This window comes from Narcine bancroftii, chromosome 4, assembly GCF_036971445.1.
Source record: "Narcine bancroftii isolate sNarBan1 chromosome 4, sNarBan1.hap1, whole genome shotgun sequence".
Taxonomy (NCBI): domain Eukaryota; kingdom Metazoa; phylum Chordata; class Chondrichthyes; order Torpediniformes; family Narcinidae; genus Narcine; species Narcine bancroftii.
In genome coordinates this window covers 183,636,666-183,659,574 of record NC_091472.1, presented here as the reverse complement: position 1 = coordinate 183,659,574, position 22,909 = coordinate 183,636,666, and the positions used below count along the sequence as shown (strand labels likewise).

The window sequence follows — 22,909 nt, the reverse complement described above, 5'->3', positions numbered from 1 at the left end:
ATGGACTCTGGAGGCTAAATTCTACAGCTCTGTAAAAGGAGTGATAAGAGATTAGTCTGTGCCTATTATTTCTGTGGCAGATATGCACTGATTTATATGATTGCTCCGTGCTGCCAATGCCAACCAAGTCACTTTCACAGGGAGCCAATGTTGTGAATGGCAAGTAACACTTGGGCAATTGCCAGCAATAATCAAAGCTACATTGGGAATAACAAGGAGAAGAGGAAGACGAAAGCAAACACTCTCATTCTGTGTAATACCTACAGTCACCAGCTCCAGTATGCCACCAGCATGCAATGGATATGGGACCTACAAATGGTGAGATAATGGACTTCAGGAATTTGAAGCCAAGCAAGGTGCAAATTCCCTGAAATTTGAAATTAACATAAATTCTGCTGACGGGGAATTGGAAGAAAACTTTGGGCAAGCTATGAGAAGATGTAAAATGTGTGCAACGAAGTGCTTGGCACCCGAAGTTGCCACAAAAGCTAGATTCAAGGAGCAGGGAGAAGCCCAGATTTAACAAAAAACCTTGGGTCAAGATTTTACATAGAATTTGAAGCCCACCTTTTTCCGGTTTGTGAGTGGTGACCAACTCCATCAATATGCTTGTTGGCCTAATCACAATGTAGCAGCTGATGTCCAGTAAACAGATCGAAGTTCAGCAGCCATGCTGGATCCAGAGGAGAATGGGGGTTGGTTAATAAACAGAGTGTGAAAGCTCCAAGCACATTTCCATCCTCGGTGAAGGCAGAGGCATATTTAAGGTTAATTCAGTAGTGACCATGTTCAGGCAGAATTGCTGAGTGGATGATTCATTGTGACTTCAGATTTATTATCAGTTTACATACGTGATGTTACATACAACCCTGAGATTCCTTTATCCTGCCAGTGTGGCAGAATTACCACTAATTGGTTGTGCAAAAAAAAATAGTGTAAATGTAAACAAACAAAGCACTGGAAACAGATAATGAATGTAAACAATACAGAGAGAACAAAAAGAAAATCAACAAGAGTCCTCAAATGAACCTCTGAGTTTGCTATTGAGGAGTCTGAGGGGTAGCAGCTGTTCCTGAACCAGGTGGTGCGAGTCTTGTGGCACCTGTACCTCTTTCCTGATGGCAGCAGTGAGAACAGAGCATGTGCTGGGCAGTGTGAGTCCTTGATGATTGCTGCTGCGCTCCAATGGCAGCAAAAGTGGGGAGGGTTTTGCCTTTGAAGTCCTGGGCCGTGTCCACTACCTTTTGGAGGGTTTTACGCTCAGGGATATTGGTGGTTCCATACCAGACTGTGATGCAGCTGGTCAATACACTCTCCACCACTCCTCTGTAGAAAGTTGCCAGAGTCTGATGTTATATCAAACTTCTGCAAACCTCTGAGGAAGTAGAGGCACTGACGTGCTCTCTTCATGATGCCATTGGTGTGTTAGGTCCAGGAAAGATCCGCCGAAATGGTGACTCCCAAGAACTTAAATTTGCTCATCCTCTCCACCTCTGATTCCCCCAATTATCACTGGATCGTAAACCTTTGGCTTTCCTTTCCTGAAGTCAACAATCAGTTCCTTAGTTTTGGTGACACTGAGTGCAAGGTTGTTGTTGGTGCACTATTCAGCCAAGTTTTCAATCTCCATCCTGACTCATCCCCTTCCTTTATACAGGTTCCTGCTAATATCCTTACCATCAGAGAAGCCAGCCTGCACCCAACTCAATTCACCCTGTACAATATAAAGAAATGACTGAGAGGACAGACACAGCCAAGTGTATGGGACCTGGTCTATGCTTCAGAACATTGCAATGCAATACCAGCATCAACATGACAACTTGGCAGATTGTCCGGTTTTGTCCTGTTCACATGAAGCACAACATGCCCAACCTGGCTAATTACCATCCAATCAGTCTATTATTAAGTGATGAAAAGTCTAATTGTCATTGGTAGCAAGTGGAGCTTACCTTCTGATAACCTGCTCACTGTTGCGCAGTTTGGGTTTCATAAGGATCTTTCAGGTCTGAACCTCATCACAGCTTCGGTCCAAACAGGGACCAAATAAATTAGTTGCAGAGGTGCACTGAGACTGACTGTTCTTGATATCAAGGCAACATTTGATCAACATGTTCTCAATGTGCCCCAGTAAAAATTGTAGTCAATAGAAATCATGGGAAAACATTCCAATGGTTGGACTTGTACCTTGCACAAAGGGAGATGGGTGTTTGTTGGAGGCCCTCACAGAAATATTTTGCTGCTCCATCTTGGATCAAAGTCCAGGAATTCATTTCCAGTATTGTAAAAGTAACTTTATCAGTAGAAATGCAGCAGTTCAAGAAAATGATGCACTATCTGGGGCATTTAGGGATGAACCAGCAACACTCTTATCAGATACAAATTAATTTTTAAAAAGTACCTTATTCAAGATGGCTTGAGTGATATTCTGTTCCTATGTAAATATAATGTCATAATTTAGTTTTTGAGTCACTTGATTAATGTTATGAGAAGAGATTAATTCTATTAAGAGGTGTACTGTGTCTTGGAATATCAGTGAGGAATATTATTTGTACCATGTAACAACCTTGGGTATAGAATTATACACTAGATTTGTAAGTGGTTCTTTGAACAGTTCAACCAATGACAGAAGCATCTTGAGAAAATGTACTTTTAAGACTAATACTTTTAACTGATTATGGTGTAATGAAAACTGAGCCTCGATTCAGTAGATAACACTCAGAAAGTTGCTACTGCAGACATCTGAACACGCAATCTAGATGGACACTCTTGTGAGCTTTGCTCTATTGATTGGATTTTGAAAATCCCATGGCACTGTTTCAGCCAAAGGTGAGTGAGTTCTTTCTGCCACTGAGACATTAATATTATTGGTGGAACAATAATTTGAGCAATGATCTGGCCTTTGTTTTATTAATATTTAAGAAATGTTTTCTGTACATACCTGCTATTGTGCCACCCAGTTCCATTCAGTTGCCATTGATTTGAAATTGCCTGGCTTTTGAACGACTGGGAGCAATTGCATCTAGTTAAAGTATCCTTTTAAAAATATTTTTATTGAGTTCAATAAAAAAAATAACAATACACATAATAATCTAGTACATCATATACATAATGTGCATAAATTTTAAATTGAAAACATAGCCATAATTCATTTCTTACTTAATCTTGTCGAAAAACATTAAATCTAGGATTGGATTGAATGAACATTTGACACATTTTTTGTAATATATCGAAGATAATACTGAAATTGGAAAGAAAAGAAGATAATTCCCCAGTAAAGGGGAGAGTAAAATAAAACAATTTAATAACCTGAGACAAAAATATTCCTTCTTTTAAAGTAAGTTATAAAAAGAAAGGGAATTTATACTTCTCATATAATAACTTTTACTGAATTTTAGCTTGTACCTCTTTGAGAGCAAGACATTTCTGATGAAATGGAAAGACAGTTCTCCACCTACTCGTACTCAATGGTTACACGATATGTCTTAAGTTTAGGAAAAACATCAGATATAATAAAAATCTAAAGTTTAATTTTCATGAGATGTGGGGCCCATTCACGGATTGCTGTCATAATTTAAAGAATTAAGGTGTTTGGGTACTTTGAAGATGGGTTGTCTGGTTTCTGGATGTCGTCATTCAATTCATATGTACGTTATTTATAGAAGTTAACCTTGTTTAGAGGGAGGGGTTTGATTATATGGGTGTTTTTCCCCTCCTTTTTCTTTTAGAGACATTAGATAAATGTGTTTAATTGTCAACATTGATCATATACAGAAGCTTGTACATGTACATGTACAGTAATTTAATCAGATTGAAAGTGTCCATTGCTTGAAAATAGATGCTGATTTTTATACCACAAACACACATTAAATTAAAACCAATCAAATGTTTTTCTATTTTGCATATTTGTAGAAGGGTCTCCTGTTGTTTGCTGCCTGTCTGAAACTTGAAATAAATAAGTGCGGTAAGCAATGTTACAGGGGCAATGCACAGAGAGCAACATTATTTAAAAGCATGGAGCGATGTGAGCCTCTGGGCCAGATCTGATGATTCAGTAACTTTGAACTGGATACTTTAGGATTGAGTTTAACACTTCGGGTTTCAAATTCTCTTGGCAAAGGTGAACCACTGGTTAAGTTGTAGTCACTCTCTGTAATTTATTTTAATGGAAGGGAAACTAATCTGTTCTTATACATCCAACATTAATCCTGGGAGCACATATTTCTAATGATATTGATCCATAATCCAAGGGTTTATACTTGTTCGGCAGCAATTAATGTGGAGAATGTAAAGTTAATAATAATTGATTTAATTCCCTGAATATATATGCAATGCATATTTTTCTATTTAAATATACAGTATATTACCCAAAGGAAATAAAATTCAGAGGATTGCAGTTTGGGAAATTTGTAAACTCTTCAGTTCCTGAATATTATGGAGGTGGAAAGTCAGATGAAACCTATCTCAGGACTTGGGATGAGAAAAAATTCTGCAGTATCACCCAATGTTTAGCAAAGTAGAGTGAGGGACATTTGTAAGGTGACTGCACCTTGACAAGAATTGATTTCTGATCTGTCTAAGCATGCTTTTAATCTGCTGAGATTTCGAAGTACTAACAGAAGTCATCACTCAGATAAGGTGGGGCATAATTCACTGCAAAGTTACCGAGTAAACAGATGTCTTCTATGCTACATATTGTCATTCATTGATTTCACCCTGACATGCAATCAAAATTTCAATGTAGAAGGAATATTCCTTCAGTACAAGAGAGCATTGATTGAGCTAATATTGTTATTCACATCTGTGGGGAAATAGCATCCATTTTTGTCATCTGAGGAGAATATTGCATTCTGAATGTTAGAATTCTTAGATGCCCATTTTGTTTTGATAGAATCTGGGGTTTGAGGGCAAAGGAGAAGTGTGTGTGTGTGTGGGGGGTGGGCGGGGGGGTGGGGTGGTGGTGGATGAATTTACAGGATTCAATATTGGTTTTCTGGGAAACGGGTCCTGACACAAGTGACACAAAAATAAAAAGTCCTACAAATGGCACACACACAAAAAAACATTTACTTTCTTAAGAAAAGAATGACACTCTCTGGACCATTTTGGAATGGCTTTACTGTTTGATCTCAGCAAATTGTCAGATTAACTACAGATTCCTACATGATGCATGATGTCGCCAACATTTGGGTGTTTCCATGTCCTCAAGAAAGTAACATTTGGTATGTGGCAATTTTTGAGAACAATTTGAAAGAGCACCCCTGCGTCTAATCGAAGTTTGAAACAACATCGACATTAAAGCCGTTTGTTGGAACTATTTTAGTTAGAAACGGTAAAACAGTACAGGCTGAAGACTGCCCCAAATGTCTTACCTTCCAAAAAACATTGTCAAACTCAGTTCCATGAAATTTTTCTGGTATTGCAGCTGATGACAGCTTGGGCCCCAGCAGTGTAACAAACTCTTCAAAGTCCACCTGTCCGTCACCTGAAAGAATGATACACCTTGTTGGTTCTGGTCAGAATAGTAGCTTACAATCCTGATCACATTGCAAAGTTAACATTAGCATTAACCATTGGCAGGGCATGGAAATAAGCAGCATGTTCATATTCCACTCAGAAAACTGTAACGGTGAAGTATTTAAACTACTGAACTAATAGCTCAACAAACCAAATCCTGGGTTCAAAAGAGGGAGAAGTCTGATTTGGATGTGACTCCAGAACCACAGTAAAATGTTGACTGAAATGGGTGAGCAACTACCCTGTTAAGCAATGGCCAGTGATACAGGTTGATACTAAGTTTCACTGAACATGATCAATAAATAATGTGAAGGCCACAACAGAAAAGGGTATTCTGGTTGTGTTCTTCTTGCCCTGGGTTATGCAAAAAAAAGCTGTCAGATGGGCTTTTAGGGGATGGCTGAATACTTTCTCCTCCTGCTGCGGTGGTCATGCTTAATGCAGGATATTGGAGGGGATCTAGCATCTCTTGGAACACTGAGTATATTCAGCCCCTTACAGAAGTAGATACAAGCTAGCTCTTGCATGAAGATTAGCACCTCACCAAGCGAGAGAGGTCTGCAGACTGGGCGCTTTCACAGATGGAACCAGCATCAGTGACATTGAACTTGACAGCAGCGGTGGGACGTTTCCTAACAACCAATGGAGCAGCTCACTCCCATATGGCAGGAACCGCACTTCCACTGCAAGGCAGGGAGGCACATGCACATTGATCTTGCAGCACTTTTTTTTGTTTGGAAAATAGGCATAGTGTAATCACATTTCTGAATGAAAAAAAAATTCTTGTCAGGTCAGGGATCTGAATGGAGAATAATAAAATGAGTTTGTTATTGCTTCATTAACAATCATTATAAAACAGTCCTGTCTTAGAAAACCTTTGGAAATAGGAAAAGGAATGGAATGGAACCTAATCAATTGTAAAATTAATTTCCAATTGAAATAATCACCAAACCTATTTCCATCTTGACTGAATATGCAACAATGAGAGGTTGAAATTGTATTTTGTTGACAAACTGAAAACTTATGAGTTAATGCTATATTTTTGCTGTTACAATATTGGTAACTCGTGCAAACATCAGGTTTTGATGGTTTAAAAAGGCATCTCCCCACATTTCTGAAAAATATGTTTCAGCAAATTGCATGTAGTAAGTAGTGCCTTACGTGGAGGACAAGGGTAATTAGAAAAGAGAATATCAAGAAAGAAAGGCAATAATTCGCAAAAATAAAACTAGAAATATTCCGACGATTAAACCATCGCAATGGAGGCAAATAGCAAAAGTGATAACATATTAAATTTTCTGATCACCAAAATCTGTGGTGGAACAAACCAGGTTTGTGAGCTGCAACCACAAATTGCTGCAAGGAATTATAATGTGGTTGCAGCTGAGACATGGCTCAAAGGATTGGATTCCTAATGTTAATTAACCATCATCACTGGTACTGATTTACTCCTAGGCAATTTCTAATTCTTTCTTTCACTTCATCCCAATTCAAGAGAAAAGCCTGGTGAACAGTCTCCCGCAGCCACCTTCCCAGAGTATTACTTTCCACCAGCAAAATGTGGAAGTCTGCAGATGCTGTGTTTGTAGTAATGGAACAGAGAAGCTGCTCTCCACACCAGTGCTTTTGACATGCTTTCCCCTTTTCTCTACTGCCAGCTGTCCTCTGGGCCTTAATCCTGTCTGTTCCATTTTCTGAACTTCTGTTCACATCTCTTCCCTTCCCTCCCAGTATCTTTTCGCTGTCTACTTCGTCATTTTTCATATTCAGTGGAATATTCTCTGCAGTTCCTGACACTTTCAATATGAACCTGCCGTATTTTCCCATCCTCCTCTTTCAGAATTCTGAAAGAGATCATTCCCTTCAGGACCTGCTGCTTCATCTCCATCACAGCCCACTTCCCTCACCATCTTCCAAGAAGTACAAAGATGGACTTCCTGTCCTTTGAACTCTTCCCTTCCTTAAGGAAAACAAATATTCCTTCCTGAAGAAATAGTGAGGTAATAATATATTTTTTAACTCCTTCGGTTTGGTAAATTGTATTTACTGCTCACTGTGGTTCCATCTATATTGGGAGAGATCAAACACAAATTCAACAGGTTTCTAGTTGTTGGTTATTTTAATTCTCCATCACACCCTTTGCTCCCGTTTCTCAACCTCTTACAAAATGCAAGTTCAATGAACACCACTTAATCACCGTACTGTACACAATTCAGCCTTCTGCACTCAACGCTGATTTCAACAATATCAGATTGTACATTGTTAACGATGTATCAATTGAATTTTTACGATTAGCTTTATCTGTTTTTAGGCAGTTCATAGCCATTACTTGGAAATCAGATACCGACTTGGGGATAGAGAGGTGGCGTGCTGAATTGCATTCTTGTTTTCCACTTAAGAAAATAACTTATTTACGTAATAAGTATCAATTTTAAAAAAAATATGGAGCCTATATTTACAGTGCGTTGATTTGAAAATTTGAAGGACTCCCTGAAAGCCCATCAATGAGATTTGTATTTCTTTTTGACATTCTCCTAACTTTTTTATTTTCTGTGATATTTTAGGGGTGGGTGGGTGGGAAGGAAGGGAGGTGGGGATGGGGGGGTTATTTTTTTTTTAATACACACACTCACACTCTCACAATTTTTTCTTTAGTTTTATTGAATATGTGTTAATGGATGTGGTTTTTTTAAATTCTTAAATAAAATGTTCAAAAGAAAAAATTCAGATTGTCAGTGTTTCCTGCACTAGTGTGTAAGATTTCAGCAATTAAGATTCTGACATTTTAAGATAATGATTCTGCTCTTCCTAGTTACAGATATTCCTCCAGGCTAACCTCGGGATAATTTTCTTGTACCTATTACCATCCAATCTCACTTTGCAAGGTGATGGTAATAGGTACAAGCAAATTCCATGTCCCAGGCAGCGTGGTTAACATAGCGGTTAATACAATGCTATGACCCTGCCAGCTTCTGAGGTTCGAATCTGGCTTTGTCTGTAGGTTCTCCCCATGTCTGTGTGGGTTTCCTCCGGGCACAGCAGTGTCCTCCCACCTTTCAAAATCGCACGGGGCTTGTAGGTTAATGGGATATTTGGGTGGCATGGGCTCAGTGGCCAGAAGGGCTGTTACTGTGCTGTATGTCTAAATTTAAAATTAATCTCTTCTGCTTTCTATGAGATCTGCCTCACTCGCCCCTTTCTTACATCTTCAAACTTAATCAACTTTCCCAATTATAATTAAGTGATCACTTGAACTTTGCCTCAAGGTACACAGATGGACCCGACTTGCTAAGTACATCTTGTATTTTCATTTTGATTTTGGATTTCCAGAATTCAATCTTATGCTTTTTTTTTGATAGATGAATTTCTTAATACTCCAGGGACCTTCGTAAATAATATTAAAAGGAGAAGGTGGCAATATTGATTAAGGATGATTTCCTTGTTCTAAAGAGAGGATTTGGGTCTGAATCATTCATCTTGAGGGAGACCTACTTTGTTGTTGGAAGATTTTCTAATGGAGCTGCAGAAAGGAGATAGATAGAATATTTGATTTCAATGAAAGGAGGAAAGTTTAGAGGAAACATCAGGGGTTTTTTTAACCCACAGAGTTGTGGGTGCCTGGAATGCCTTGCCAGGGATGGTGATGGAGGCTGAAACAGGAGGATTTAAGAGACTCTTAAACAGGCACATGGATGAAAGAAAAGGTAGGAAGGTAGTTGGGTGATATTTTTGGTGGGAATATGTAGGTCACCACAACATTGAGGGCCAAATGGCCTGTATTGTGCTGTAGTGTTCTATGTTCCAAATGCAAACAAAAGAGTAACAATCGTAGGAAAGTTTTTTTTGCCCTAATATAGCTTAGAAAATATGTAGCACAGCAAAGAAGAAAAAAAAGTTTTAATTTGTGCTGAGACAATTTCTTCAGCCAACCAAGAATTCAAGTGTTGTTGATATTTGGAACTACTGTTGCTCAAATGGTAGCGTGATGCACGAGATAATTTATCTAACTGCAGCCAAATTATCATTCAGCTTAAAGTTCAGTAGTAGTCTGAAAGTCCAGACTGCTCGGTGATTGGGTTGGTCCACATTTTCAGATTTTTGTGTATTCTTGGGTCGTAGTTATAAAATTCACACTCACGCACAAAAGCCCCCCTATATTTAAAATGTTTGAGTTTTCGAAGAACCCGGATTCTTGGCTGGTCTGGATTTCTGGCTTCTGTATTTTTGGGCTTCTACTGTATACGGAAAGAGATGAAAAAATATCAAAGGAGAAATTGCATTAATTGCATTAACACAGAAAGGGTCTTATTTATCACAGGTACTTTAATGAAGATGATATCACAGGGTAAAGTGTTTGCTGATGTTCATCTCTAGTTCTCGAGTATGACCGTGGTATTCCGTCTTTGGTGTTGCAATGTGTATGAGAGTGCATTATTAGACCTAGCTGGGCTAGAAAGTTCCTTTCACACAGGTGACAGAGGGAATCACAGGGTATAGAATTATACACTAGATTTGTAAGTGGTTCTTTGAACAGTTCAACCAATGACAGAAGCATCTTGAGAAAATGTACTTTTAAGACTAATACTTTTAACGGATTATGGTGTAATGAAAACTGAGCCACGATTCAGTAGATAACACTCAGAAGGTTGCTACTGCAGACATCTGAACACAAAATCTAGATGGACACTCTTGTGAGCTTTGCTCTATTGCAGGGGTGTCAAACTCAAATTCACGGAGGGCCAAAATTAAAAACTTGGACTAAGTCGAGGGCCGAACTAAATATTTATTGAAAATTTTCAACAACATCTGCATGTTTTCTCTTCTTTCAACATATGTAATGTTAAACTTTAGGATATAACTTTAGGAGGATAATGTTACAAGTCAGGAGTAGGTAGCTCAAGTTCACCCTTTGCTTGACCTGAGGGAAACATACTTGGTCCCTGTGGAGATGTAGTCAGCATTCACAGGCTGTGTCCATTTTGGCCTGCATCAGGACTCAGCATTTCCTGCTCACTCCTCAGGCTCTAGGCCTCTATTCACCCTCGACCCACCATCCCTCTACCTGACCAGTCCTTTACCCAACCTCTACTCACCCCTCACTCCACTCGCTCTGCCTCTACCTACCCCATCCTATACACGCCCCTCTACTGCCTCTCCGCTCAACCTGTTCCTCCCATTACCCGTCTCTCACCCTCTAATCACCCCTCCCCTACTCACCCTGCCCCTCCCCTTTTACCTCTTCCCTATCCACCCCTCCTTCTACTCATCCCTCCCTCTAACTGCCCCTCGCACCACCATAACTTCCCCTGCCAATTATTCCTCACCTACACCCTCTGCCCACCCCTGCTTACCCACCCACTCAGGCCCAGCGCGCTGCCAATCAGCCTTTGCAGACAGCCACCATCTCTCTCTTCACGTGCAGGGCCGAACCAGCCATCCCTGGGGTCCGCGCGGGTGCAAGCGCTGAAGGCTGTGGTGACCAGGAGAAGTGCACTCGCGCTGTGGAAGGGCTGTCCGGTGCCAGTCGCGCGGGGCTCGCGCTGCCCGGGGACTGTGCGCAGCCTGCCATGTCCGTCGCGCCGATAGGCAATCACATGTGCTCGCCCATCCGCCGCACCGCTCGACAGGTGGGAGAAGTGACTGGATGTCCGGGGAGCCTTCTAACTGGTTTGCCGGCTGATGACATCGACAGACTTCTTGTGTTACAATTTCTCGTGTTACAATGGGGAAGGATGTGCAATGAAGGGGGAGGATGGTGAGGGTGACATTACCAAAAAACAGCATCGGCTCTCGCTGCAGGGTGGGCCACCTCTAATACATTTTTGAAATGATCTTGCGGGCCAAATATAATAATTTGGCCCGCGGGCCAGAGTTTGACGTGTGTTCTATTGATTGGATTTTGAAAATCCCTTGGCACTGTTTCAGCCAAAGGTGAGTGAGTTCTTTCTGCCATTGAGACATTAATATTATTGGTGGACAATAATTTAAGCAGATGATCTGGCCTTTGTTTTATTAATATTTAAGAAATGTTTTCTGTACATACTGGCTATAGTGCCACCCAGTTCCATTGAGTTGCCATTGATTTGAAATTGCCCGGCTTTTGAACGACTGGGAGCAATTGCATCTAGTTAAAGTATCCTTTTAAAAATATCTTTATTGAGTTTAATAAAAATATCTACTGTGTGAAAATTAATAAATTCCTTTTTAATCCAGGATTCCATAATTCCTAGTATTTCCCTTAGGCGATTTTTAAACTGATGAAAAGATTAGTTTCAATCCAGGAGTATTATGGAAAGGAGGTAAAGGGACCAAATTAATATCAATGGCAGAGAAGGATTACTTGAAAGGATTAGATGCAATTATAATATGTAGATCAGGAAAGGATCCTGTGGGTCAGGGAGTTTCTGATGTCCTGTCATTATTCAAGACACATATGTAGAATATTATGTATGACAGGTCAAGCTTCAGCTGCTTTACTCAAATCATTTTTAAACATCAACCAAGATGCAAAGACTTTTATAAGGGAATGGAGAAGGGTTTCCAGGAAGTTACCAGGGATGAGGGGCTTCCGTCATGAGGTAGGATCAGGACTGTTTTTTGTTAGAGCAGATCAGGCTGCAAGATGTCTGACAAACATTTTCAATACGTAGAGTAGATAGAGAAATAATATTTTCTCAGAAGGGTTGATGACAAATCCCACGGTGTCTGTAAGGAGTTTGTTCATTCTCCCTGTGTCTGTGAGGGTTTTCTCCAGGGGCTCCTGTTTCCTCCCATCCTTTAAAAACATACCGGGGGTGTAGGTATGGGGTATAAATTGGGCGGCACAGGCTCGTAGGCTGAATTGCCCTGTTACAGTGCTGTATGTCTAAATTTAATAAAACCTGACAGATTCAACATTATTGATAAAGATCCAGCAGGGGCTTAAGGGGATTGATTTCTTTCCATTGAGGCTTTACAATTTCTGTATCACAGAATCTGAAAAAGTGTTGGAGGTTGATTCCACAAATAATTTTAAAAGGTTCTGAAGCAGGGGTAGGCAACCTTTTGTTTTAAACTTGCATTCCACCTTCAGTATTCCCTATGCCATCTGTGCTTTATGATTAGTAAGGGATTGCTGAAGGTGGTATGTGAGTGGGAAGGGAAGGTCGAGAACCATGGCTTTAGACTCAATTGTTACTGAAATATTTTGCTTGAGAAAAATTGTCATTGGCCCATTTCCTTTGGTGTTAAGAAACACTGTACATAACGAGTCAATTAGGTACAATTAAAATAGTGGTTTTCAAACTTTTTCTTTCCACCCACATCCACCTTCAGCAATCCCTTACTAATCACAGAGCACTTGTGGCATAGGGAATTCTTAACCATATCACCATTTACGGAGCAGAAACAGGCCATGTCGCCCCTACGAGTCTGCACCATTTCACTAGAACAACTCCACTAGCTCAAACCTCCTGCTCTCTGCCAATAACCCTCCAACCCCCTCACCTCCATGTACACATCCAACTTTCTCTTAAATGACAGAAGGGACCCTGACGCAACTATCTCATTTGGAAGATCATTCCATTCTGCCACCACTGTTATCTGGTATTTGAAATTGTCGCCTCGCAAATATTTTAGTTCTTCCTTCTCATGTAGTCTTCTATTAAATCACTCTCAACTTTCTTTATTCCAAAGAGATTAGTCTCCTTGCTCTGCAAACCTTATAATACACATGCTCCAATCTAGCTAATATCCTGATAAATCGCCTCTGCCACGTCTCTAGAGCTTCCACATCCTTCCTGATATGTAAGTTTGTATTTAAAAAAAAAGGTTGTCCATCCCTGTTCTAGAGCATGAGAAGACCCTCAGTTCTGATGATGAGTCTTTGACCTGAAACCTAAACTGGATTTCTCCTTCCACAGATACTGCTCGACTGGCTGGGTTCTTCCAATGTTTCAGATTTTGATCAGCAGTTTTTTGTTTTCCATTACTATTGGAGCATTTACTTGGCTTTGTTGGCAGGAGGGGGCTGGAGTGGGAAAGGCAGGATGGTTGGGCAAAAAAATAACATCTCTCTCATGGAATCAAGGCAGACTGAATGGTCTCCCTCTGTGTTATAAGTTTCAATCAGATTGTGATTTTTTTTTTCTAAATTTGACTTAGTGAAATCTTCCTCGGTATCAATGGTGTCATCTTGGATTAGATGATATCAAACTCATTCCTGAGTGAAAACTGGTGGTTGCTTGAAGTCCAACTATTTAGTTTTATTCTGACTTTTACTGAATTAGATGCTGTGATAGTAGTTCGGGCTGAATAATTACATGCCAAATTAAACTCCTTGCAGTTAACAAAATGTTAAATAAACAACTGTGCTTCCAGCACACAGCTTTTCTTTAATCCACAAACTTTAAAACAGCCCACCATCTTATTTGCTGTTCATTGGACCTTATTTTGTACAAATGTTGTGCAGTATTTACCTACTTTGCAATAGGGACCACACTTCAAAATGTAATTCAATGAAAGAGGAAAACTTTGTAGTGCCTGTTAAGGTTATGTAAATGAGTTACACATCAATTCCCATTCTAGTGGAATTTAAGAGGAAATATTAACTTAATTGTGGGAAAATTATATTCTAATAATTAGCCTCTAACTGCATGATATTGTATCAACCAGCACATACCAATTCACATTTAAAACTATTAAATCATCAATATTTGAGTGAAACACTCAAGAAACAACTATCTGGATGATTAACCTTGAAGAAGAGGCCAGATCTGATTTGCTTATCTCCTGCTGAATTGATTATTAAATGCTCATTAGGTCTACTAGAATCTGTGCAAAATATGTTGACCATTATGAAAGGATTTTATTCACTTCATTATAAATTTAATTTGCAAAATATAATCAGCTAGCCAGTTGATATAGATTTATTGCCTAATATGTAATTTTACAGAAATGACAGGGCAAGCAAGTGGGCAAAATTGCTAGTATCTTTTAGAATTACAGCACAAGAGCACATGTTGTTGTTGAATAGAAGGCATGTAATCAAATCTGTTTGCCACATCCATTATTATTTTAAAGAATTCTTGATAAATCGAGTAATAGCTGGAAATTCATTTCGATAGGAGAAAGTAATGTTGACATTTCTGCATGTATCAGAAGAGAACAATAAATCAAAAATTGTAATTCAAGTTGGTCGTTCTCTTTGGGGGGGAAAAATCTGAATTTTGCCTTTGCTTTGCACACCCTTTTTTTTCCTTTTTAAAGAAAACTGCACGGATGGTGTAAGAACTAAATGGCCCTTTTTGTGTGGACCATTTTAAAAGTGGCAGTGTTTTGACAGTGCACGTGATTTTACATCAAAATCCTTGGCAGTCTCGAGAGAGAACCTCTAATGGTCTCATCGATTCTCTCTCTGCTTACAGTTGGAGTGTGATATTAAAATTCCTGATCAAGGTTCCTGAATGTACTTGAACTTGGATTCGAGGAACTCAATGACCTCATGAAAAAGAAATTGATGTGAACACCACAAATGTTATTCATGTTTCCAGGTGTTTTTTTGTCGTCCACCACAGCTCTGTAGTCCTTGATTTACGGGGAGAAAAAAAAACTTGCCAAAAAAATGTCCTTCTCTTGCAGACGGTATATCATTCCAGTTGGTATATTTTTGTGAATATTTCTGGTCAATAAATTGAGGGATACCTGTGGTGCACAATGGAACATTTACTATATTTTAGTCACTTTGCATTGGAAAGGAGCAGCCCATTTTCCAAACCTGAAAACTTTTAGGAGAAATTTGCTCTTGGGATATGCTAAATTAATTCTTTTTGGAGAATCTGAATTTTGCCAACTGTAAATCTGACTTTTTTTTTGAGCTGGGTTTCAAATGAATGGACTCTGTTCTTATGGTATATACGTGAGGAGAATTTGAATATGAAAGGTAGTCATATTTGCACTCCTAAAAAAAAATAATGAACCAGAAAAATCAAGCAGTGCTCCACATTTGTTACTGGATTACGTTTTAACAGGATGCTTTGATAATGAAAAAACTGCAGATGCTGTGAATTCAAAATCAAAACGGAAAACCTGAAACAATGAGAAATTCAGTTCCAATGAAATGATCTGACTAAATGGTTAATTGGGATCGATAAGTGATCATTGATCTAAAAGTGCCAAAACATTATTCATTTTAAAGTACTCAGAGATCAGACAGCATGGTTAGTGCAGCGCTGTTACAGTGCCAGTGACCTGGGTTCTAATCTGGCACTGTCCTGTGGAACTTTCTCCAATTTCTCCTACCCTCTAAAATGTACAGAGATTGCTAGGCTAATTGGGTGACATGCAGTAGCAGATTAACTACTGAGCTTTAGGCTGAGCTTCAGTAAAAGCCCCCCCCCCCACCTGAACTTGCCTCTCTGCCCCTTCATTGAATAGAATAAAGTAAATTTGTTCCATTTATTAGCCTTTGGGTGTGATGCCCTCACGTATTCTCGTATTCTAAATTTATCTGCCAATTTTGTGCTGGGAATACACCAGCTGGTGTTTGGTTGGGGGGGGGGGGAAACTTCATTAAAATCAAACAAAACTTTACCTTACAGAAGCCGCCTGCTCGCCCCGAATAATTTGTAAAGCCTGTTAGTTACTAAAGGATAAATAAAATCAGTTCTTTAAAAAAAAGTCTCGATACGAAATAACACAGAAGGGAGACTTTTTAAAAAAAAAGTGAACCTCAGCTCCACAGAAATATAATGATAGTTAAGAGTCTTTACCTCCTGTGGACAGAGTTCATTGAGCATTTCTGTGATTTTACTTTGCCAAAGAAGCGCAGTACCCATCCCCTCAGGGTGCCCAGCGCGCAGGTGTGAGGAAGCAGGATTGATAGTTTTCATTGCCGGATCAATGGAGTGAATGGGACATGTGATGGCAATTGGCTTGGGGTTGGGTCCGAGAGTGTGGCAGGTTTCCGAAGTAGAGTATTGGTGGAAGATTGCGAGCGGGGAATGAATGGGTGGGCGTTGTGCATGATGATGTAATTACAGGAGATCACGAGTTTAGTTGCAGTTCGTGTATTCTTTTTAAGGTGGGCGTGATGGAATGATTTCTGCATGAGGGTTGCAGTGCTTAGGGAGCTCACTGAAGCGCTACTCTGGGACCTCAGGCGGTAGCTCTGGCCCCTCATGGAATCGCTCTAGGCGGTTCCAGCACTCCTTGCCTGGCACCTAAAATATTAGCATCGCACCGCTTTGCATTGAGGGTAAAAACACTGACATCTCTCTTGTGCCCCATATTAAGAAATCTGCACTGGCAGGACTGCACGCCTGTGACTGATGAATCCAGGACCAATGTGAACCCATATTGACAAGTGGTTGTGATGGGCCCCCTTACCTTCCAGGCCATGAGGCTTCAGCCTATGCAGCCTGTTACAAGTTTAGATAAATGAAAACAAGTGGATTAACTTCAACCCTAGTTTATTAACTATATACATCGACGATGCAAAGAAACAGAGCGTGGCCACTGGAGTGCACCAGCATAAAGAGTCCCCCGGAACCCCAAAAACCCGGATATGAACACAGTTACTGATCTACAACCCCTGTCCTTAGCTCATGCTCCACAACCAGAACAAAATTACTTTGTTAAACTTCAGTGCTTACAAAGTGTCACAGAAAGACCAATATTTGGCAGATACATTTAGTAGCTGACAACAATATTAGGTGAGAAACACAAGAAATCACTCTGCTATACGTAAACAATACGAATATTGATGACTATAGCCAAACAAATATATACGCTGTAAACATGATTCAATCTCTGAATTTGGGATTTGGCTACTAACATGGCCCAAGCATGTTTTATACAGATTTTCTGTTGTGTTTGAGGGTGGCTCAGCTGGAAGCACCTCAACCTGAAACTGCTTGGTGTCTGTCCTTTCCCATCCTACTTTCGTGGGAGTGTTGTAGCCTTTTGACCCGGGACCAGGATCCTGATAGTCAGTGTCACTTAGACTGGGCTGGGCTGGCACAGGTAGAATGTGGCAGCGATTCCTTCTGTATAGCTTTCCTTCAGAGTGAAAAATATAAGATCTTGGCTTCTTGGAACTCTACTGTGCCTGTCCAGTTGTAACCTTGTGGGGTCGGCACCCTGACAACCTGTCCTTCCATTAAAGGTTGAAGTGGTTGGCTTGATCTGTCATAGCGCAACTTTTTTGACAGTCTCTTATTGAGAAGCTGGGATTTTGCATCTTGTGGCTTGCTCATATGAGGTTCAAGTCGCTTCCTGGAAATGCGGAGAGTAGTGCATGTTTGCCTTGACATTAGTCTTTGTGCAGGTGACCCTAGCGTTGTGTCTCGTGGCACGTTTCTGAGATTTAGGAGGTTGAGGAAAACATCAGTTCTATCTCTGTGAGATTTCTTTGTGAGTTGCTTGGTGCTGCAGACAACTCTTTCAGCCAACCCATTAGATTGGGGTTACTTTGGGCTGCTGGTGACGTAAGTCAAATCCCCCTGTATGGCAATGTCCTCGAATCACTTGCTTTGTCTGAGATGAGGACGTGTGGTGCTCCAGGAACTGAAAAGTGCCTCGAGTTTTGTGATGACCATTGCTGAGATAATATCATGAAGCAGGTCAATTTCATACCAACCTGAATATGAGTCCACTAGCACCAAATACTGCTAACAGTGCCATTCAAAGATATCTGTGGCCACAGTCGACCAAGGCAGGTCTGGAACTGGATGAAGGAGAAGTGATTCCTTTTGCTGGTGTGGTTTTGTGCTGTTACAGTCCGAAAATGACTGCTGATGTCATCTGTCCATTGTAGGCCAGTAAACTATGCCTTTTTCTCTCCATTTAATAGCTTCTCTACGAAGATGCCCTCGGTGCATAATACTGATGTTCTCCTTTTGAAGTGAACCAGGCTTTCTGGCCTTTCATGATGATCCCATCTTCAATAGTTAGATCATCTCTGAAAGGAAAATGAGGATGAACAGCATGTAGAAGACTATGCTGTTTGCTGGGCAAATCATGTCTGATAATAGTGCTGTGTGTCTGCAGGGTCCGCTGAGTGTTTCTTTAACTCCTCCAGCTCCTCATGTCAAAGTTGTCTTCCTCATCAGGTTTTTTTTGAGCTCTTTGGTCATCTCATGAATTGGACAGATGGAGATAGCCTTAGTTAATGTCGAATCACTATCACACAGTGGCACCTTTCTCTTATTATCATTATTAATACCACAGACTAGTCTATCTTTAATAAGCTCCTCACAGAGAATTCCAAATACTGCAGCTTTTCACCTTGATTCTTAAATCACTGACATACGAGTCCATTGTCTCACCAGCTTTCTGATTTCATGTGTTGAACTTGTGTCTTTCCATAGTAATGTTGGTTTGAGAGCTGCACATCTCTAAATTTTCTCTTGAGACATTCAGGATCCTCTTTGGATTCTGTGAGAACAAGGATTGGTCCTCTCTTGCTGAGATCTCAGTTTTCCCGCGTACACGAAAGACCGTTCAATGGCCTCTGGTCCTGCTAGATTGAGGAGAATGTGCACTCGAGTATGGGCTGGCTTGTCAGAGGGCCACCACAATGAAAATATCATATTCTTGTTCAAAGATCTGCCAGTTTTCAGCGATGTTACTATCAAAGACAAGTGGGTCGGGCCTCCGGAATCCATCCGCCATATTCACCGTTTGGCTGCGCTGTCATGGCTGGCTTAGTAAAAAAAACAAATCCCGGGCGAGAAGCATTAACCTTGAAAAGTCAGGGGCATCCCACTTCTGACACCATGTGGCGAATTTGATATGTGAAACCAAGTGGATTAACTTCAAACCTAGTTTATCAACTGTAAACATGGAGGATGCAAAGTCACAGAGCGTGACCACTGGAATGCGCCAGCAGAAAGAATCCCCCGGAACCCCAGTATCCTGGATATACAGGATATGAACACCATGACAGACCTTCACAGTCAAATGGTTAATCCGCCACTGGTGACATGGGCTTCGCTGTGCTGTATCATTAAAACTTCAATAATATTAAAGGTGAAAATGCTCAAGTGGGGGAAATCTAATTTTAGTGATTCAAGAAAGTTCAAATTATAGCTAGATTTGCAAAGGAGATTGTAGGGAAAAGTGCTACCATGTCAATGGATGACACTTAGAGAAGAATTAGTTTGACTATTAACTATCACTTCAAAGGTATTTATTTAAGGTAGATAGAAGCAAATGTGCCCAGTTGATGAGGGAACAAAATAAATGGTTAGTGGAAGGTATCAAGTGCAGAATGTAATTTCTGTCCCGAAACATTATGGAAAGGACAATATGAAAGTAATTATATTAATCATTGGGAAACAGGGTTTACTAGGAAAGATGAGGATCAGAATTAAACTAAACCAAGGAATATTATAACATAGTAGTGTTACTTACTGACTATACAGCAGTTTGTTCTATGAGCATCAAACAATCTAAGCTTTTACAAAATCAAAAAGCTACAGTTGCTACTCAACAAGTATTACCAATAATTCATGTGTTTATTTCAGATTTTCATAATTTGCCATTAAAAAAAAAATTACTGGCATTTATTGCCTCTTCTCAAAATGGTGGCCTTGAAGGGCTCTGAGAAACAGAAAACTTATCCTTGGACAGAAAATACCACATCTTGATCTTGGGAGATAAACCTGGCTAACTTATCTGGTTTAGAGTTCAGACTGAGCACCAGAATCTTTGCAAATAATCAACGATAACTATTTGAAATGTAAAATTAACTGAATGAGGTAAAATGCAGGTTAATACACATGATTTATTGTAAAGCCTTCATTAACTTAAGATTGCCCAATACGCAACTAATATTATTCCAAACCATTTCTTATTTTAAAAAAAAACAAAAAAACTCTGCAATGGCTTTCCATTGCATTTCAAAATTCTCATCTGCACATCCATTTCTGACCTTATCAGCTTCTTCTGTTCATTTGGCTGGTCCTTCGTTTACACATTTTCTACGTCAGATAGATTCAAAAAGGAGCTGGATCTGATCCTTATAGCTACAGAGACTACTGAGGTGACATGATTGTGTTGAATGGTTGCGCAGACTCAAAGGCCTGAATGGCCCACTGCATCTATATTCTAAGATCTTATGACCATTGAGTTCAGCCTTCAGCTTCCCACTTTCTGGAGCTCCCTTCCTGAACCCATCGGGTTCTTAACTGTCCTTTCCCAGTTTAAAAAGTCTTATGCCAATGGCTTAGATGTTTGCAGGAGTAAACATTCACTGCATTGCTCCATTATATTCTCTGCAACTGAAGGATATCCACGCATGCATTGTTTAGTATATTAGTCCCAAAATTACTGACAGTGATTCAGCACTGCTCTACAAGCTGTGCCGTTTGCTGTCCAGTGCACTCGATTCAATTGAAGTGATGTTAATTCAAACTAATGAATACAATAAGATATCATGAAATGCACCAAGCCCAAGTGTATTTTTATTGATGTACTTAAAATAAAAAAAATAATAATTTACTGTTCACCAAACTAAACTAAATGTAGTATTGGGTTTTTAGAATTCTTTCTAATAAATATTTCAAAATGTAAGTTTATATTTAAAACATATTTTAAAGGTTTAATTATTATTTCTTGGCTCGTATTTTAATTGTATTATTTAAAATGGAAGATTATAGTTTTGCTCTCCTGTGTATAGTAAATAGGAAATACCTTTATGTTGGTATAGCTTTTGGGTGTCAGGAATCCCTTCACTGATCAGGCAAGGTCATCATTGCACAGACTGGTATTTCCTTTCAATATCAGCACCAGGCATCATTCCTTCACTGCTGGCCATTTTCGTTTAACCTCCTCTGTATCCAACATTTTATGATTTACTTTCAATAATTCTGCTAAATACTTGGATGGATGGATAGCTTTTATCATCTGGGGAGGTGGGGGGGGGGCTTCGATTTTTGTTTGATGTGTTATGCCCAAAATTTGCACTGAAAGTTTGCTCTGCCTGTAAAATTTTGATGAACTTAATCACCGTGGCAAATTTCAGCTCAATCTGCCTATTTTCAAGCCTTTAATGGCTCTTTTGGATCTAAGGATTCTAATCGATCCATTTTCGTCACTTTGAAGATTATTTTTTGCAATTTAAGAAGAAAAAGATCACACTTAAACAATCTGCACATTAATAAATACTTTTAAAATAACCTTTAAGCTGCAATTTATTGGGTTATACTCATGAAGGAATTAAAGTTAATTTAAAGTGTTTAATGCAGCTGCATTAGATTATTATTATTAATTAATAAAATCTGCACCAAAGAAATCAAGGGATTGTATGAAGTATAAATGGAGTCCATTTTAAAGTAATTTTTTTCAAGATAACGACTTTATAAATTCCTGTCTTATTTTGCCATGTTCTGCTGCACTTGTAGTTTTATTTGAAGTACGGTAAACCCCCTGGTATCTGGCACCTTTGGGGACTGGTAGATGCTGGGGGTGGGGGGGAAGAATTTTCCTGAGACTGCATGTGGCTTGAATTCCAGATAACGGGGATTTTATTCGGTTTCTTTCACAAGAACACAAGGTAGAACAAGCAAAGGGTCCATTGTATGATTCAAGGTTGATTGGCTGCCAACAGCACTCAGATATGTGCATATTTTATTCTCAGCATTTAGTAGTAATGTTTTTCTGCAAGCAACAAATGATTTTCAATGTAAAATTGTGAAGAAAAAAACATCAATGTGAGGAAAAAAAATGGAATTAAATCTCTGCTCAGGATTTAAAAAAAAAACTATTTATTGAGCTAAAACATCTGCTTTGTGCATACAGCAATGTAAAGATACTGACACTTTGGAACCAAGGTTTGATGAGGATTGTGGGGTGAACTGCTATGATTTTCACCGCTCAATGTTGCAGCATCATTCCATTTAGTCCACTTGATTTATCTTTTTCGAACACTGCCAGCCTTTCTAGGATCTCCTTATCTTTTCTTTCATCTCGATCGATATTCCGACAAGTCCTTTGTCAATCTCAGTTTTTTTGCCAAAGCTTGGTAAATAATTCAACCACTCTGTCTCCCTCTCTTAGATAAATGTGATCATTCAGGTTTCCCCAAGAATGCTTAAAGAAACCCATTTTGAGTTTTAAGAAGTCTGAATGTCATAAAACAAACATGAAACAAATTGGATTCCAACTGGATTTCCATTGTCCTCTTAGAGTGAAGCGCAAAAGTCTGCAGAAACTGAGATTGTAGTAAAACACAACAAAATGCTGGAGGAGCTCAGATGGTCTTTTCAGCGTCCATAAAAAGCAAAGATATATTGCCAATGTTTCGAGCATTCTGCTTATTCCTTTAATAGGGGCTCAGGCTTGAAATGTTGACAATATATCTTTGCTCTTTATGGACGCTGAAAAGACCAGCTGAGTTCCTCCAGCATTTTGCTGT

General features: G+C 39.6%; 1 protein-coding gene across 1 annotated transcript in view; it reads right to left on the bottom strand.

Moving 5' to 3' along the window:
- LOC138761300 (calcium-binding protein 7) overlaps window positions 1-22,909 on the bottom strand; it is an 85,499-nt gene that overhangs the window by 9,043 nt on the left and 53,547 nt on the right. The window contains exon 3 of the mRNA XM_069933198.1: window positions 5,370-5,482. Coding sequence (XP_069789299.1) covers window positions 5,370-5,482 — 113 coding nt within the window. The remainder of the gene's footprint in view (window positions 1-5,369; window positions 5,483-22,909) is intronic.